At 41.1% G+C, this 17,546-nt stretch overlaps 1 protein-coding gene across 10 annotated transcripts in view; it reads right to left on the reverse strand.

Annotated features, from left to right (window-relative positions):
- Positions 1 to 17,546, reverse strand: part of LOC111246668 (uncharacterized) — a 231,408-nt gene that overhangs the window by 167,050 nt on the left and 46,812 nt on the right. For all 10 annotated transcript variants that reach the window (XM_086982363.1, XM_022796634.2, XM_086982362.1 and 7 more), the window contains 3 exons: positions 9,686 to 10,341; positions 5,743 to 5,860; positions 5,157 to 5,269 (listed from right to left, as the gene is read on the reverse strand). In XM_086982363.1, coding sequence (XP_086838489.1) covers positions 5,157 to 5,269; positions 5,743 to 5,860; positions 9,686 to 10,341 — 887 coding nt within the window. The remainder of the gene's footprint in view (positions 1 to 5,156; positions 5,270 to 5,742; positions 5,861 to 9,685; positions 10,342 to 17,546) is intronic.

Consider the following 17,546-nt stretch of genomic DNA (forward strand, 5'->3'; position numbering starts at 1 on the left):
TAAAGGTTCCCGTGAAGCAGACCACAGTTGCCACCGACGTACCATAGACACTGCTGCCTGCCAATACCGAATATCTCATTCACTCGCTATTACCTTATGTGTAACCCCTCGTGGTCTGCCGACACTCAGTGTAGAAGCGACAACGCCATTGCTACTGCCATAGCGGAGCTTCAGCAGCCGGCTCCAAAGTGGGTTATTGTGATTAATCGTTGACAGGTTTCCCTCTTCCCTCCAGATCCCTAAGACCGAAACCCCAGACTGTAACCTCTATTCCCTATTTACAGAACGGCCCCCTCAGATAGTTTTCCCTTTAGGAGGACATATCTACAGGACTTTTGGGAACCCGTAGGAACCGAAAACAGATTTGCTTCGGCTGTATTATTTTGCCAATGCGACCGAGAGTTGTGCTAGTAGAACGACAGAAGACTACCATCACGACAGCCGGACCATACTTTCCTTACCATCTACGTCGAGCCTCCAAATGGAATGACAGTGTACAAAGTCACCAGTGGACGCCAGACTTGACGGGGAGTGAGAATGGGAAAGCGGAAGAAGAGATATTTGCCTGGAGGAAGCGTCTAGAGTATAGTAAGCAACCCGCTCGTGCCATTTCTTCGTGTCACTGCGTCCACGACAGTGTAGCGGTAGCACTGCCTGGTTCCTAAACGTGTGGTTCCTGCCGAACGTACGCTGGCTGCCGGCTTCGAATGGTGGCCTTCTGTTCTCTTTCAGGAGTCGGCGAAACCGCACCCAGAAACGACCGGAGAGTAGACACAGTACGAAAGCGGAGATGCTGACTGTGTAACGGAGAAAGGGGCTGGCAAAGGGGCCTGGTTGGACGAACGAAGACAGGTCAGTGGCGGCCACATATAAGGCGAACTCCGATTGTGGCACATCAGTTGGGGCTGCAGCACAGAGACGGCGAATGGACGGAACGGACGGTGAAGTCAACCGATAGGATGGTGGTGGTAGCCGAGGAACGGGGCGGCCGGCAATTGAGGCAAGCAGACATCAGCCATCTGCAAAATACACCTGTCAAGTGTACAAGGTTCTTGAGAGAGACAGTTCTGCAGGTCCTTTTTCGATCGCACTTCGGGACTCTGGACTTCGTACAGTGCACACGTGTATACACTCGCTTGCAGGTAACTCCCAGTGTCGATCCCTTCCATCGTCCGCAAAGTTTATTATCTTGTTTTTTTACGCCCGACTATCAGCGTGCAAACTTAGCTGGTTTCCACTCTGTGTTCGTACAAATGTTGAAGTTATTCGGGGATTGTAACTCTAAATCTAATAGGTACCCGTGTTATTTCTCAAAGTTGGTACATGATATCCATAAATGTGCTGTAGGGTAATACATATTCTGCAACAGTTAGACGTAGTTTCAATAGTGGTACTGATGAAACACATCGAAGGGTAACAATAAAATAGAGAATTCGAAAATTTTTTGTGCGCCTATTGTCATTAAGGAAAAAGCTGTAAGGAGGGCTTTTGCTACAACATTGTACTTCATGTACGTTAGCAATCTTTCATTCATATCATCATAACAATCGTTCATTAACATAATTTGCATGATAAAGTTGCCGCAAGGTTCTTTCGGAATTACTCAGTAAATCCCGAGATCTGTCTATGGAACGAAGTTCGACACCTGTTAGCAGTTAGATGTTCAGAAAAACGCACGTCCATGGAATCTGGTCAGGATCACTACGACAGGAACAAATGAGGCCTGGACAATTAAAACGGATACAATTTGTTGCATGCCAATTGCTCGATATTGCTGTGGGCCGGCAATAGGAAAAACATTAACGAAAAGCTCCAGGCGTAATCAAAATATGGTTATATTTTTTTTTCAAAATCTGCCTAGCTTACGCATACACTAAATAAAGCAAAACTTTCGTTGCAACTTCAACTATTTGAATTAGAATAATGTCTCCCTCATTTACATGCATACTGTGTTAGCAGCAATATGGTAACAAACGTGTTGCAATTCACGAGATAGAATCCGATCCTTTAAGTTCTTCTGGTAAAGCAATTTGTGCTGTGAAATTAAGATTTCCACTGAGGCAACATCGGTCGATAAAATCAATAACTCGCTATGTATAAGCTATTAATGGACGCATGTGTAAGAACATCGAACCGACATTTCTAGCTGGAAGGCATTCATTCCATCATCACGATGGTCGCGAAACAGCAAAAGCGCCGTCCGTCGCCTTCAGAGCGACGAAAATCTGGGGCGTGCTGTTGTCGGATGAGTATTCCGATTATACGTAACGTGTTCATTTATTGAGAAGAGGTAGAGGGAGACATGTTGGAGTTTACCGCCGGTATCGCAGTATTGCTCCTTCTTTTATGGTCCTCCTGAAGGTATTGCGAACAAGTCGTTACGCGGTAGCGGGATACGATCCGTTAAGGACGCAAGATTAGTTTCCTTTTTCTCGTTGCATCATTCGAGTCAACGTCCTGCAACCCATTTCCACCCTCCGTCCCCCCCCTCGGAACAGAAGAGTCTAAATTAAATCACTATGAAGCAGATGAGACCACCCTCAATAGGTAACAACAAAAGCCACTGCCGGTGCTGGCTTTATCAGGAGAACTCTACCAACTCTTGCGACGACAAGATGCACCAACACAGAATAACATGTCTTTTCGCAGAACCGACTTGTCATAGACCACGGGGAAAAAATTGACAATGTAGGCGTGTGAGAAGGGGAGTATTGCGGACAAGTCGTTACGCGATAGCGGGATGCGATCCGTTGAGGACGCCAGATTAGCCTCCTTTTTCTCATTGCGTCATTCGTGTCAACGTCCTTCAACCCATTCCCCCCTACCCCCCGTAACAGGAGAGAGACGAAATCAAATCATCACTATGATGCAGACGAGACTACTCTCAATAGATAACAACTGAAGTCACTGCCGATGCTGGCTTTATCAGGAAAACTCTACTAACCCCTGCAACGAGGAGATGCACCAACACAGAATAACATGTGTTCTTTCGTAGACCCGACTTGTCACAGAGTACGGAGAACAAATTGACAATGGAGGCGTGTGAGAAGAAGGGTCGTTTCCGTCGTTGTTACTACTGCCTTCGTCCGAGACGCTATATCGGATAAGGGGAGTGGTTGGGTAGATCTTAGACTAGAAGTACTAAATGCAGAGAAAGCAGGGGACTGAAACCGAGGAAATCAGGCAACACGGCACAACGTTTCATAGTCATCACAGAATGAGATGTCTATTGATGTGGTCCAATAGGGAGTACGGATATTTGGATTTAGCATAAACTAGATTTTCGGGACCTTGAGAGATAGCGAAGAAACAAGAGATCGTGACGGTAGAACGGGACTAGAAGGAGACGGCTCTGGCTGCGATCGTCCCGGATGGTAAGTGGGAGTATCTGGAGTACATCGTGACAACCAGCGGCAACCTGAGCAACAGACAAACAACAGCAAACATACGCTGCGACAGAAAGCAGAGCTGTATATAGTTCAGCCTTCGTGAACTAAACGGATAGCTATGTGCACTACACAAGGAACTCGAATTGCATAGGATTAGTAAATTATTGTTAAAACGACTGGGGTGGGCGTGTATAATGGACAAAAGGTATCCTCGCGAGAAGACTGTAGCAGATTGGCTTGTCCGACTAAGGATATAAGGTTCTCCAGGAAGCGGGACTTAAATTTCTGGCCATTTATCTTCACATGCAAATCTGATTTTGGAGCCAGTCAAATGAAATCCACTTCTGGGAGGCAAAACAGGGAAATGGACAAGATAGAAAGCAAGCTAGTAAAAGCTAGTTTGTTTTCTGAACAGAGCGGACACGTATGAGTGCATCCGCGTGTAATGTGTGTGTATGTGCGCGTACATTTACATATGCTGTGTGCTATATATACATCTGTACAAATTAGTTTGTGAACCGTAGACGACCGCTCTCAGACTCGCTGTAATCTCGTCGCTAGGAAACTGCTTGCTTCAGCTTGAGATCGTTAAGCATCCCCATTTTCTGGGTTAGATTTCTTTGACTACCTTTTCGAGTTTAAATGTTTATGAGTTCGATGTTTAAATAATATCGGGCCAAGTAAGATTAATTAATTGCTTCCTGTTTTGTTTAATAATTAGTGTTAGCATGCTAGAAGAACTCTTGTTGGGTATAATGTAGAAATTCCTGAATTACATATTATCAAACAGGATATTGTAGTCAAATCCTTTTTCACGCTGCCACAGTCTTTTCACAGAAAAAGCACGACTCTCGATTATGAGCAAATCATGATCTAATATATTCGCAGTTCAGGAAGAATGGCGTGCACAAAAGGTCCGACTGCCTTTCTATCATCTTTATTGCTCACGTCGCTGTCAAGGCTGCGCCTACAAGAGGATATTAGCAATGGAGTTCCATCGGTCTCCTCTTGTTCAGTAGGAGCAGTCATCTGGCCTGCTGCAGACACAAAATAATGATCACCAAAAACAGGCAGCCAAACAGGACGACACAAGGTCATCCTATCTGATAAGAAGTTCATATTGATGGCAAAAAACGATATAGCACGAAATTAAGACTTACCATGTCTAGACCTGTACTTGATACGTATTCTTTACCTGAACCCTGACACCTATCGTTAACCCCATTTTCTGCTCCATGCTCAGGAGAGTGCATGGTTTCGCATTTCTGAACATCCTCCGTTAGAGAAAAGCGCCAAGATGGGTCACTTTAAATCGTATCGTACTCTAGGCCTATGCATATGCCCTTTTTCTAACAAATAATAGGCTTCGATCATCTAAGTGTACTGCCGCAGGACGATGTTCCTGGTAACATCTATCTACACATATTGGCACGAAGGAACGCGCTGAGATGGAACGTTGAGTGTTTCTAGTTATTAGTAAACACTTCTATTAACTTTTCTATTGTTACCGAGCCTGTTTACACAAAACAAATGTAAATAGACCTTAATCTAATTAATATTTGTGGCTTTAAAGTAGGAGCAACGCTAATGACATCAACGGAAGCGTCTCTCGTATCTTTGCAACCACAATTAATTTTCTAATAACGATTTTTCGTGTTTATAGCTTAATTTATCGAATTCCCTTAACTTGACTGAGAACATATCAGATTTATCTGTTATTATTTTACTGTCATTAGTATAAACGTTACGGCGAAAATATACTATTACCTTTGCAGGGAGATGGCTGAAGACATCTTTAGCGGACTCGCCCTCGACGAAGACATACCGCGCTTCTTCATGCGGCGTTGAAGACCGCTCGATGGGCAGAGTCGGAAGGTTCACTGTAACAACGAATTGCAATGTAAACGAAGTGAGAAGCGTCATCTAAAACATTAATTCCAGTTGTTTGTTAATTACATGTAAAAGGCCGATCTAACCTCTGGCCATCTAAACAAAGAACATTTCTAGTTAAACAGTTGTAATGCAGAATTTCGGTTTAAATGAAAATCAGCAACCGTTATAATAACGAAGCTTCCATCGACTGTAAGTTTAACTTTGAACTTTAAGTTCATTTCTCTGTAATAGGCCTGAGCAGTCAAGGTGAGGTAGTTGAACTGGACGCACAAGTTTTCGATTTTTTTTTAAATTTAGTGTTGACAGATGCTTTTTTTTCGCAAGAGTATGTAACTAGTTGTTATATTAGCTAAGGCATTATATGATGTCGCTTAAATAAGTCGTGTACGCTTAAATAATGCCTCGACCGTCTTACTTTGATGAATACTAGTCTTCGATCTTGACAATAGATTCAACTTACCTGTGTATGTTCCACCTGAAAGGATTCCAAGTTGAGTATCGATGAATGGATGGCTAAGGGTTACTCGAGTACGGGTCGAACGAACTATCCTCAAAGGGAACTGCTTTCCGCGGATTGCCTAACAGACGGAAGGAGGACGACAGAGTAATAAAAGATCAGACACTGTTTGTTTATGTCGCCCTAGAAGGTGGCCGCACGCGCACGCGAAGCCGTTCACTGAATAGGTCAAAAATGGCATATGAAAGTAAACACTTGAGAGGAAAAGCATGGTTTTTCCTTTATCAAAGAGTCAGGTTTTTCAGCTTCTCAGTTAGACGCAACGTAATATGCGGCTCCAGTCCATGGCCCGATCACACGAACAAGTCAAAAATTGTGTGACGCTATCAATACGTGATGATAAGATGCCGTTCTTCTATTCGTAAGTTACTGATATCCCGATAATGGAGAATTTCTTTGAAAAGAACGCCTGCGAAAATGTTACAATGTCAAGTAATATGACCGAGGAAAATCCAGTACGCGTTTCCTTTTCCAAATAAAACAAACTTTGTTTAAGTTAGTTCTGAACTTTTTTCTCTTGCGAAGCCTATGCTATGCGCCGCCTAAAGAACTTGATGAGGTGTTTCCCACAGACTCAGGATCTTCACTGTTTAAAAAAAAGCTTATCTATATTTTTTTCCAAACGCCTCAAAACAACTTAAAATAGCTCCTAGAGAATCTTTTATAGAACCCTGACGATTGTCAGCAAATGGTCTTGTGTTGTTGTCTTACAAATTTCTCTAAGGTCAATGTACGCTCCTTTGCCTCCGAGTGCGCACGCTAATAGGTGGTCAAATGCATTAAAAACTGCTACTTCTAATGATCAGCCGCTACCCATAATGAAGAAGAAACTTTTTTCTGCAATGAATGTATGTGCAGGACCTAATAGATAGCTTCCTGTTGTTTAAGTTTTGCCTATACTAATGTAAGTTATCGAGTAACGCTGTGTTTTCCACCGGTTTCAAAGGCCTTATACGTAATGGACACCCATCAGAACTGAGAGCTCGTGTCAAATGCACCGATTTGATGACCTACATGGGCTTTTAGTGCTAACAAAGAAATTGCACACTTTTTTAAATGTCTTAAATAACCATTGTGCAAAAATTTCACAATTATACAATAATATTGCAGTAATGATATATAGGTGAGTGTCAATAAAAAAATCGCACGAAATCTCTAGTGTCATCTTCTACTGACTGAAACTTAAATTTCACACGGTGGTCGACCTGTACATACGTGTACTAACATTTAATGTTCATTTCCAGTTTAACATTAATAAGCTCTAGATAGATGTGTACAACTCAAAGGTTTTTTACTTTGTTCTATGGCAAAAATATATTTTGATAACAATGTCGTTCATACGTTTTCGTTCGAAAGCCACATGGACCGTATATCGGCGGTATAGAATCGGAGTCAAATCTTCTAGTGTATTACACGATGCTTTCAGGGTCTATCGCAGTGTTTTACCTAGCCTACTTCTCAGATCTATTTATTATAAATAGTAGTAATAGCAGTACTGGATGACACCGCAAGTCATCACGGAATTGTGAGCGTTTTCTGAATGAAGGTCGGACAGATTTAAGCGTAAACGTAAAGTATGATGAGACGGAATAAGCGCAGAAGAGAAAGGCTACGCAAACGGCTTTTGTCACCGTTATGGGCCTCTGTCCAAATCTTAACGGCAAATGAGGTCAGAGCAGGTTCTGTGTGGCAATTTGTCTCTGTTATGATTGGCACTGCTAACTAGTATCTACAAGATATATTATGTTTGTGTGTTTTGAGATCGAAATACATGCACCCTGATTCGATCACAGCGAACATTGAAGTACGGAAGCGCCCTCTTCATCGAGGATTAAAAAAATACCTGAATTTCTTGGAAACAACCGCACAACTCGCATAAAAACGAGGGTTTTTCTATGTGCAGAGTTTTTCGCGGTTGTCGCATACTAATCGGCGATATTATTCGAAGCCTTCCGCAGTCACCTTCAAATGTAGACGGAGTGTTATACTCCTTATTTTTAGAACCAGTGCGTGTTGTTGTAAATTCGTAGCGGACCTTTAACGAAGTTACACGAGCAGGTCGGGAAACAATAAAATGTGTATTTAGGTAAATTCCAATTGACGCATCAAATAATAAGAGCCAAAAAATTATAGATTTTACGTTGTAAATACTTTTTTTTCTTTTTTTTTAGATATTCTGAAGCGAAGGCTTCGAAGAGTTGAAGTCGATCTTATACTACAAGCTACGCAAGAAAATTATAAACGTGTGGGACCTTTTTTTTTGGTATATCAACACTGTGCACCTTTTCTAAGAGGAACAACGGTATAACGTAGTTAATGTGGGAAAAAATAGAGAAATACCAAAGTAGTTTTGCTCAGAATAGCCTAAGCAGAAGCAAGTAAGAAGTTTGGTTAAATTTACGGATTTGTGACCGCTGTCATGGAAGTAAACACTAAATAAGAGACGAAACCGCACTCAGAAAACGGTTACGCTGCGCTGGCTCGTCCCAATATTATTGCTATGTCTTAAGGTCTAATGGATTTATCAATCCTTGTCGAAATCTTGAAAATAATGAATGACCATTAATATCACAGGGAATTGAAATTTGTAAATATACCTTCATTGGATTAACAACTACTTTACAAGTTACCGAACGGTGTACTAAAACGTTTGCAATTATTGTTAGTTCAGCAGGCTCTAACCTGGGGGTACGTATTGTGATAAAAAGGAATACGCATTGCCCTCGATATTGAGAAGCAGGAGTACACATAAGATGCTTCCACTTAGGACCGACAAGTGTTGCACTTTAATTTTACTTGTTTTTTTTTCAGATTTAAACATTGTTCTCTTACATTTTGAAGCTCCCCATGGTGGCGTCCATTGACATTGCAAGCCATACCTCATATATGGCCTTGGACGTATCGACTTAACAGTGTCGATGTCCTGCTAAAGCTTTGTGTCGAGTAAAATAACCTTGAGACATCTATCTACATGCGTACCCTGGGAAACTAATGATCGATCGTAGTTATTATACTAAGTTGTCGTTAGCTTACTGCGGGCGTTTGTTTGAGCACAAAGCCTCTACCCACTGTCTAGCCCTCTTTGTCCACATGGATCTTAAATAATTTTTTATTTACTTATGGCTAGAGTTTTTTCTTGATTCACATATGATTAAAGTTCCAATAGGGGAGTTTAAGACATTAGTTCAGGGACACCAAGGCATCTTTAAGCCCGGGCAACTATTCAACTTCTCGAATTTATCGACACGTCAAATCTAAACCATCTAAATAACTACAATAATATGGCAGTGCGATGCCACTAAGTATCCGGTAAAGTGGCGAACGAGGCACAGCATGAAAGATGATTAGAAAGAAAGTCGATTTCTACAAAGATTTTGTTTGTTTCTGTTTATCAATACATATACAATGCACGAAGGCTTCTGTTTAGATGATAGATAGATTTTTCCTTTGGAGGGTGAAAGGTGGCAGTATGGCGGCGGGTGAATGTCAATAAATCTGTTATTATTTGATCGATAGCAATAAATGGCCATCTTAGCGGTGACGCATCTCTTCATTGTGCGCGTGCACCATAGATCCGTATATATGATAAATAATTGTCGTCGTCCAAGGAGCTGTGCTATTCGTTGACGATCATTGGCCACCATGAACGCTGTGGATAGGACAAAGTTATGGTCATCATTTGTTTGAACGTTTCGGGTACGCTATACTGCACGGCACATCTCGTTCCAACGTCTCAAAACCTTGACTAATCCGGTTAGTTAAATCTATGGTGTAACATTAAGAGTATGCGTAAGGAATAGTCTGTTCGCTAGTCACAACATAAAAAAGGCAGTATGGTTAACCAACACCGTACGCGGAATTAAGAAAACCGTGAGCCGATACGCACCTGTAGAAAATTCGAGCAATTAGCTAGTCTTGACTGCTGAATAGGCAGGTAATTAATGGGAGAATCGTGGGCAGCGTGAAGATCATTGCTACTACGATAAACTCCATACTTGATTTCGCCATCCTCCGTTTCGGATTCGATTTCTTTTGCAAATGACGATTTTTTACGAAGGTGTTCGTTGTCGCCGCCGTCGCTAGCGATGGCCTGATCTGGCCCAGCATCACTGCGGCCGTCCAGTAAGCCTTCGCCGTCTCGACTTTCGCCGTGTTCAAATAACGCTTGGCCGTCAAGCGGTCTTGTCGCACTTCCACGAGCATCCCCTCCGTAGTTATCGGCCGAGACGACTGTTCGGTACGGATATCGCTGCGGTTCAAGTTGTACAGTGTCCATCGCCTGAGGACTGTGAACAGCAGAGCTATGGACACCGTTTCTGGGAGAAGCGCCACCTTCTGTATGATACGACGACACAAAATATGGAGGGACGTTGCGGTTGACGTCTGCGGTCAAGGCTTGTTGATGCTGTTGAGGGGGGCTTGCATGAACTTGCTTTGGGTGGATTTTGACGGCGATAGTTGACGACGACGTCACCTCAGCAGCAACAGCGGCTGAACCCCCCGGAGGGAGACCTCGCGACAGCCACACCAGCCAGCATAGCACTGTAAAGAGGATCCAGGCAAAACAAAACGAGAAAGATATAATTGCCATTTCACTGGTATTATAGGTATGAATTGGAGCTGCATCATATTCGTGAAATTGAAATCTGTCGGTTCGTATCCGGTTCTTGAGAGAAGCATAATATAACCAGTTGTACGACTTGATTGAAACAAGTATTTTTTTCTAATTATCTAAATGATAATGACTAATTACAAAACTAAGCGAAATATTTATTGCTATAATATCGCAATTAATGTAAATAATTAGAAAATATAACGAAATTTTAATTATGATTTTTATTCGAAGACCTTACTAAAACCCATCTATGCGATGTATAATTGTTTTCGTTTGAAAATAAATTGATCTGTCTATCTTCTTTAGATACAATAAATACTAAAAGGCTGTCGTGCTTTAAAAAGCCTACGTCTATTGTCAGTCCAGCTTGAACCATATTGACGTAAAATAATTTTTACTACTTTTCCTGTTTTCCGCTGCAACATCCAAATCTGAACCGTCAACTCTAACACGGTGCTACATTTCTTCTTGCTATTGTCACCATATGATCATTACTATGATTTAATGTATACCAATATGAGTGGCCAACGGTGCGCTAACGTGTATCTTCTATAGAATTAAGGTAATTGTACCCGATCAGGCTACATAGAAAGCGCGTCAGCAAATATCACCTTTGGGCAGAACTGAAGTCGGAGGCTGAACCATGAAAAATTACATGTTTTTCTTGACTGCTGATTAAATCATGTAATGATCGTATATTTCTATCATGCTGTCGCATTGAAGACTCCGCTACAGATACATCGATCCCTTCAACGAAAGTCTTTCGGAATTCATTCATTTTATCGTATTAGCATGAATTACCCGTTGTCAAACGCTGGGACACAAGCCAACACTGGATGTAAACAAGTCACTCTTGAGTGACCAATTACCTGATGACGGTCCAGGAAGCACCGCAGCTCATCTCGATTTTATCCAACCCTTGTCAAGATTAAACCACCGACACCATTCCCTCGAGATTGCTTTAGTTAGTTTTCTATGGGGGCTATCAAGGTAACGACTCAGCCAGCAAATATCGCTAAAATAGAATACTACGGTTCATTCGGACCTTAGGATACCGCACTGAATTTGGTATATTCTTCAGTGCCACTAGTGTGTGTAGGGGAAAACTAAAAGATCAATTCCCTTTGTTTTGGCACTTCATCTTGATTAATATAATGAACTGTGGCAATAATATAACGACAATGATCGGTGTAGTGATACGGTCAATGGGTAACCCGCGGAGTGCTACTAAGTCCCAGTGTATCTAGCCCTTACATAATATTGAGAACTTACGCTGTATATCGTGCAGCGGACATAAGATATTTTTGGTCTATACTTATCGGGTAGTATTTCTTTGAAAAAGAAATTTGTGCGTGAAATAAGTTATTCGACAATTGTCCGCCTAGCATAGTTAATTTGAAGGCCATGGTCAATTAGCAGCTAGAACACCGATGAAGTTAGTTGATTAACCTAACTTAAGTGATTGTTCATTAGGGTGCATTTCTGCCAAGTAGTTTTTCTTAGTAAACTAACCGTAGGAGTCATACTATAAATAAAACTTCAACTTTGAAAAATCGCTATTTTTATTTCATAAGTTACGTTGTTCTCCAATCTGACCTTATTTATTGCAGGACGCACAGCTTCGCTCATTACAGCTCTGAGTTTTAAGCAACGCAGTCGAACATTTTAGCTTGGAAAATGTACAAAGGCTTTTTTACAAAACGTGCGTAATAGGTTTATGGTCAGATTTCTTCAATTATTAGCTGACTCTTCACACTCGCGCTTATATAAGTTGCCACCTGTGTCTTTCGTATATGCCGCTACCGCTCACAGCAGTGGCAGGCTAAACCGTCGTCGTTCTCGCTGCCGAATGTAAGGCTGACGTCGATACTTAGAGGGGAATGGATGAGAAGGGACGGCAATTGTGTCGGTGCTCAGCTTTGGCGAGCTCGAACCAAGCTGACGCCGCTACAGCCTTAAACCAACTAGGGAATATGCAGGCCCGATAGGCGCCAATGCGGCACATTGACATTGGACTTGGGTTTGAGCCAGTGTTTGTTCAAAGTCGGCCGCGGAAAATTTGTGTGGGTCTTTATACAGACACTGTGAGCGAACAGTTAGAAATGTTTGTAACTGATGTTGTTTAACCGTTCATTTTTTGTTTTATACCCATCCATGAAAAACTATGGATGAGCATGGTCCGCAAATTCAGCACAGTAAAATGTAAAAAAATAGCTTAAGCTTAAGGCTTACTGAACACAGAACGCCAAAGGTGTCCAATACAAGGTGGACGACGATGCAAAACGACAAAAATTTATTTTTGTTTGTTACTTACTAACTAAATTAGACCTAAGCTGAAGCGGGTTTTCTTTGGCCTGTTGTGTATTACTTTGTTGAAATAGTTTGTAAAACTGAGTTGCTGTATGAGAAGTTTTCGACAATATCCTACCTTCCCTTTATTTCTATTCTGGTTATGAGTAAAAGGAGTCTAGACGCCAGCGGTCAGAACGAAAATTGGAAAGTGCTCAACGTTGTTCGGTTATCAGATTTTGCGGATTGGTATCCCACGTTCGTATAGGGTTCGCTCATAGCCTCATCTTGTCGTGAATATAATAAATGTCTGATTTATTTCCTAACAAGATATATTTAACGCCTGTATTGCGAAGAATCTCGTGTTTTATCTCTAGTAAAATACGCCAGGTTATACTTTTATAGAGCGCATAAAAGTTAGCGTGGCCTCTGGAGGGCATCGTTTATTTAGTACTTAGTGTTTCGGCGTCGTTGTCGTGCTACCAAAAAGTGTTATAATGTTACGAGCAGTTCTTCATGACACAGCCAAGGCACGCATTTGAATCAAATGTCATCAGTAATGAACACGACTCGGGGCTGTTCGACCCGAACTACGCATCAATTCACGACTAACATTGGGCTTCAGCCACATAACCTATTCCCTCCCAGGGCCGGGCAGGAAATGTCCTGTTACTCGTGGGTGATGTGTATCACGTTATCACGATGTGACATGAAACGTTTCATTCTCTGACCATTCACCCGTCTACCATCGCACTGCAGCGTTTTCTACGTAAACTAACAATATAGATCAGTTACTAGTAAACGCATCCGCCCTTCTGGAGGACCAAGTGGTTACAAGGAGGTACTGCAGCCTGTAAGAAGGTTCATCAACAAGCCATACATTTTGCCCCAAGAAAGATCGGACAGCCGTGATATTTTGCATAATAATTAATTATAATCATTCCAGTTTTTTGCGGACTGTAGTGACCGCTGTACATGTAGAAGCAATAACAATAGTTATTACAATGTGACCGTGTCAAGAGCTAGCGAATTGTGCACAATCAGTTGAGACCAAACTCATAGACGGATCTGATGCTTGATCCATTTTGTCATACCGCTCTTTTATACTCAACAGACGCATGCAGATATGTAAAGCTTAGTTTGATTTCTAGGAAACATGTAAGTGTACCTCTGTCGAAATTCGTGAGTTTCACTAAGGATAGCAACGGAATAAGGGTTCGTTGGCAGTGATTCATTCGTCCGTGGAGGTATCACCATCCACAGAATTGAATAGACAAATTGTTTCAACAATTTCTACTACAACACATTCCTTCTACAATAGTATTATGTTAATAGGTATATGCTTTGTTTTTTTTTTTACAAATGTCAAAAAAGACTTCTTTTCTGTGGTTAACACGGTGTTTCTTTGATTTCATTACTATGCCTCTCGTACCATCTAACATTGTCGTATGTCATCGTATGGTCAATTGTTCATCGATCGCTCTGATGTCCTGGCCTAAGTTTCATACCCCCTCTTTCTTTTGCATTCTGCTTAGTCGCCAAATAGTCCTCGCCAGAGTTTCGTTTTTCCACCTAATGGTTTGTGTACTAAGGGGATGCCACCTCAGACGAATGCACAAAATAAGAGTTCCGTCAATGACTTGGTAGACCACGTGATCTAATTGTCCTGTATTGGGCGATAAAAGTAACTGTATTAAACCCACCGTATGAATGTAGTTTTTACATAGAACCTAGAGACACACTTATGTTAATATTAGTAAGTGATTACTATATATTTATGCTTTAGCTTTGACCTTTGACTTTAAAGGGTACACTCATTTATCTGGGGTATGTTTATTTTTTAGTGTAGTCCATTAAGGCTCTGGAAACGGTAAAACCCCAAGACATACCGTAGATCTTTTGATTTTTCGTTCACGACAGATTCAAACTAAGGATCTATTATTACCTTCGGCATCCAAGTACAGTCGGAACCACTTACGCTGACTGAAATATAATCGCGAAAATTTTTTTTTTGTATAAGCAAGTTTTTGGGTCGCAGGCCCTATTTAATTAGCGCATTATGATATACGCCGCGAGTTTTTAGGACCGAACGAAAAACTAAAAAGCTTTCGTTGTAATTACTTACCAATCAGTTCCTCGTGCTGGGGACTGCTCAATCAGCTAAAATTGATGCCATTACATCTATGTCATATGTTCAGTCCTGTCTTTTAGGGTTCCAGTGTCCAACCTTAGCATTTCTCAAAGTATCAGATATTACGAAAGAAACACCAGGCTCTTAGTACGTCTTTTTTTGTTGGTAAGGGCTCAGTCAACTAGACCTATGCACTAGGCCTGACTTTATGGCCTATGCGCTTATCCTACGCCTCATCGACGTCATAAAGAAATCCTTTACAGAGAAAGAAAGATTTAGTTCAATTTCAAAAACGTCTTAATTGTTAGTACATTTGTTAAGTTGCTGATCAAGTTCAGTGTTAATAACACTGTAGTAAGAACAGCCAAGGTGGTACACTGGTTTGTAGAACAGAAAGCGATCGTCTCGGTGTACGTAGAGATAATTTGATTTGTGTTATTTCTTGGCAGTTAGTTTTCAAATGCAAAATTAACTCATGAAATTAGCTGAAATTAACTGAGCTTAAACAATGTAGTTAGGATTGTCGTACATCGCAAAAACACCACCTTATTATATTTATACATAGGAGATATAAGTCATCCCCCCACTACTTATAAAGTATCTAATGTAGAATTAATACATCTTTAATCCGAGCAAAGCTTCTTTCTTCTGGTATACAGATAAACTCTATTGAAACTATTTATTTGGCATTGACGGGATATAAGCACATGGTACGGTTGATGCATACGGTAGTATGATTTTTAGAAGTATTTCGCTGGCTACTCCCCAAACGTCCACATATTGTTGGGATACAAATGTCAAAGCTTTCCTCTTGTTTATGTATGTCTTGCTGGCAACATACGTTGTCCCTACATGTCTGTCTACAATCTGTATGGCTTAGATGCACAGAAAGAGCTCGCTTGGCTGTAAGATGAGTTCTTGGTAAGAATATCTCCTGTGTATGAGGAAAAAGGCCACACAATGGCAAGCATAGAAACAAGAATGCATTATCATGGCCTTGTATCGGACTGAAACCTGATAAAAATAGTGATAGTTCGATAGGAGGTACTTTCTATTACATTGGCAGTTGAGGTCATCGAGGACGTCAAATCTTGAACTACGGTAAAGAGCGCGCTAATCAAAAAGCGACGTCGATTGGCCGGTAAGATAGAACTTATACATAGAACATTTTGCTCGTGAAAAGTACGCTCACAATCATACGCAGAAGAGAGGCCATATCTTCGTATGCATCGACCCATTTCAACTGTAGGCGGACACCGTTTCGAGGAATACGTTCAGGCTAGTGCTCAAACTATGGGTAGCAACAGACGATAAGAAATTACACAAGAGCGCAATACGCAACCCAGCTTACTAGAAGGAGAACGTAAGCTATCATACGCAAGCAGCCATCAATCTATCAGAAGTGCTAATGACAGGAAATTCTGTTAAATTCAACAAAAAAAAAAGAAATTCTATCCATAACGCTATATATAGCAGTAGTAAGATGATCATAGTGTTAAATAAAGCTGGATATTAAACTATAAGCTATAAGCCTAAACCTATATCCGTTCGCCTCCGTTCATCACTAAGCCTTCTAACGTACCTTCGGTTCGGAAAACAATCAATCAAGTTACCATAACTTGAACTATCCTTTTAGATCATACTGCATTCAATACAAAGCAATTAGTTAACTCATTATTTGGTTCATACCATCAATCACATTTAGAAACGATCATCGTTCCATTTTATTCGTTAATTATTCTGCAGCGTTTTAAATAAAACTGAATCCGCGTCCCTTTTGCCAGCGTTCCGTTCTACTCGTTCGGATAAATTTGTTTTTATTTAGAACTAAACCTCATAAGATAGATAAGAATTAAGTTTCAAAGTGATACTTCAACTAACAGCTGGTTATAATGAAGTGGCTAGGCTTGGCTCGACGCTGGTAGGGAAACCGGATGCACGTGCCACTGAAGTTTCGGGACTGCGACCTGTCAACCTTCATGAGGCGAAACATCGGTAGTATGAAGATGACCAAGATTTCGGCACGTCTATGGATATCAGCCCTACAACGACAAGATGACAACATCTGTTCCGCAGCAGGATAAAGTCGGCGACAGATCCTAGAGAAGCTGGAACCTGACCAAAGTGAAGCTGTGCAGAACCAAGGGGTAGTCTTGCTACAAAAGTACGGCATCATTGGAAGAAACGCCAGGGAATTGCAAACATGCTAGCATTCAGAATATCTATTAAGTTCTGATAAATTCGACATACTTCTATAAGTGTAAAGTTGTATTCAACATATTATTAATGACCCTGTTAAAGGACAAGAGCCTTTCGTTTAACTCAGTTATTCATAAACACTCGAATTAGTTTTTCTAGAGGCACGAACACGTTCAGTTATCATTATCACGCTCAAAATGCTGACTGTTCTTAGAGAGGGAACAAACGACAGGAACAACTGTCCAATATTCACTTTCTGCTGAAGTATTACCATATTTATCTAGTTGTTACCGGATATTTTAGTTAGCTTACCCTACTCTATGTTTAATTAATAAAACCAAACATAAATACATGTCCATACAGGGGTAAAAGCATAGAAAAAAGACAGGTCCAGTCGTTCCGTATGCGTCAGTCATATATACATTAGGGCTGCTCATATGTATTTATGTGTCAGACTGACCGCCCGAACTACCCGTAGCAGACATTTACGATATGACAACCACAAAATACGAC

The sequence above is a fragment of the Varroa destructor genome, unplaced genomic scaffold (assembly GCF_002443255.2).
Source record: "Varroa destructor unplaced genomic scaffold, Vdes_3.0 BEIS01000003.1, whole genome shotgun sequence".
Lineage (NCBI taxonomy): Eukaryota > Metazoa > Arthropoda > Arachnida > Mesostigmata > Varroidae > Varroa > Varroa destructor.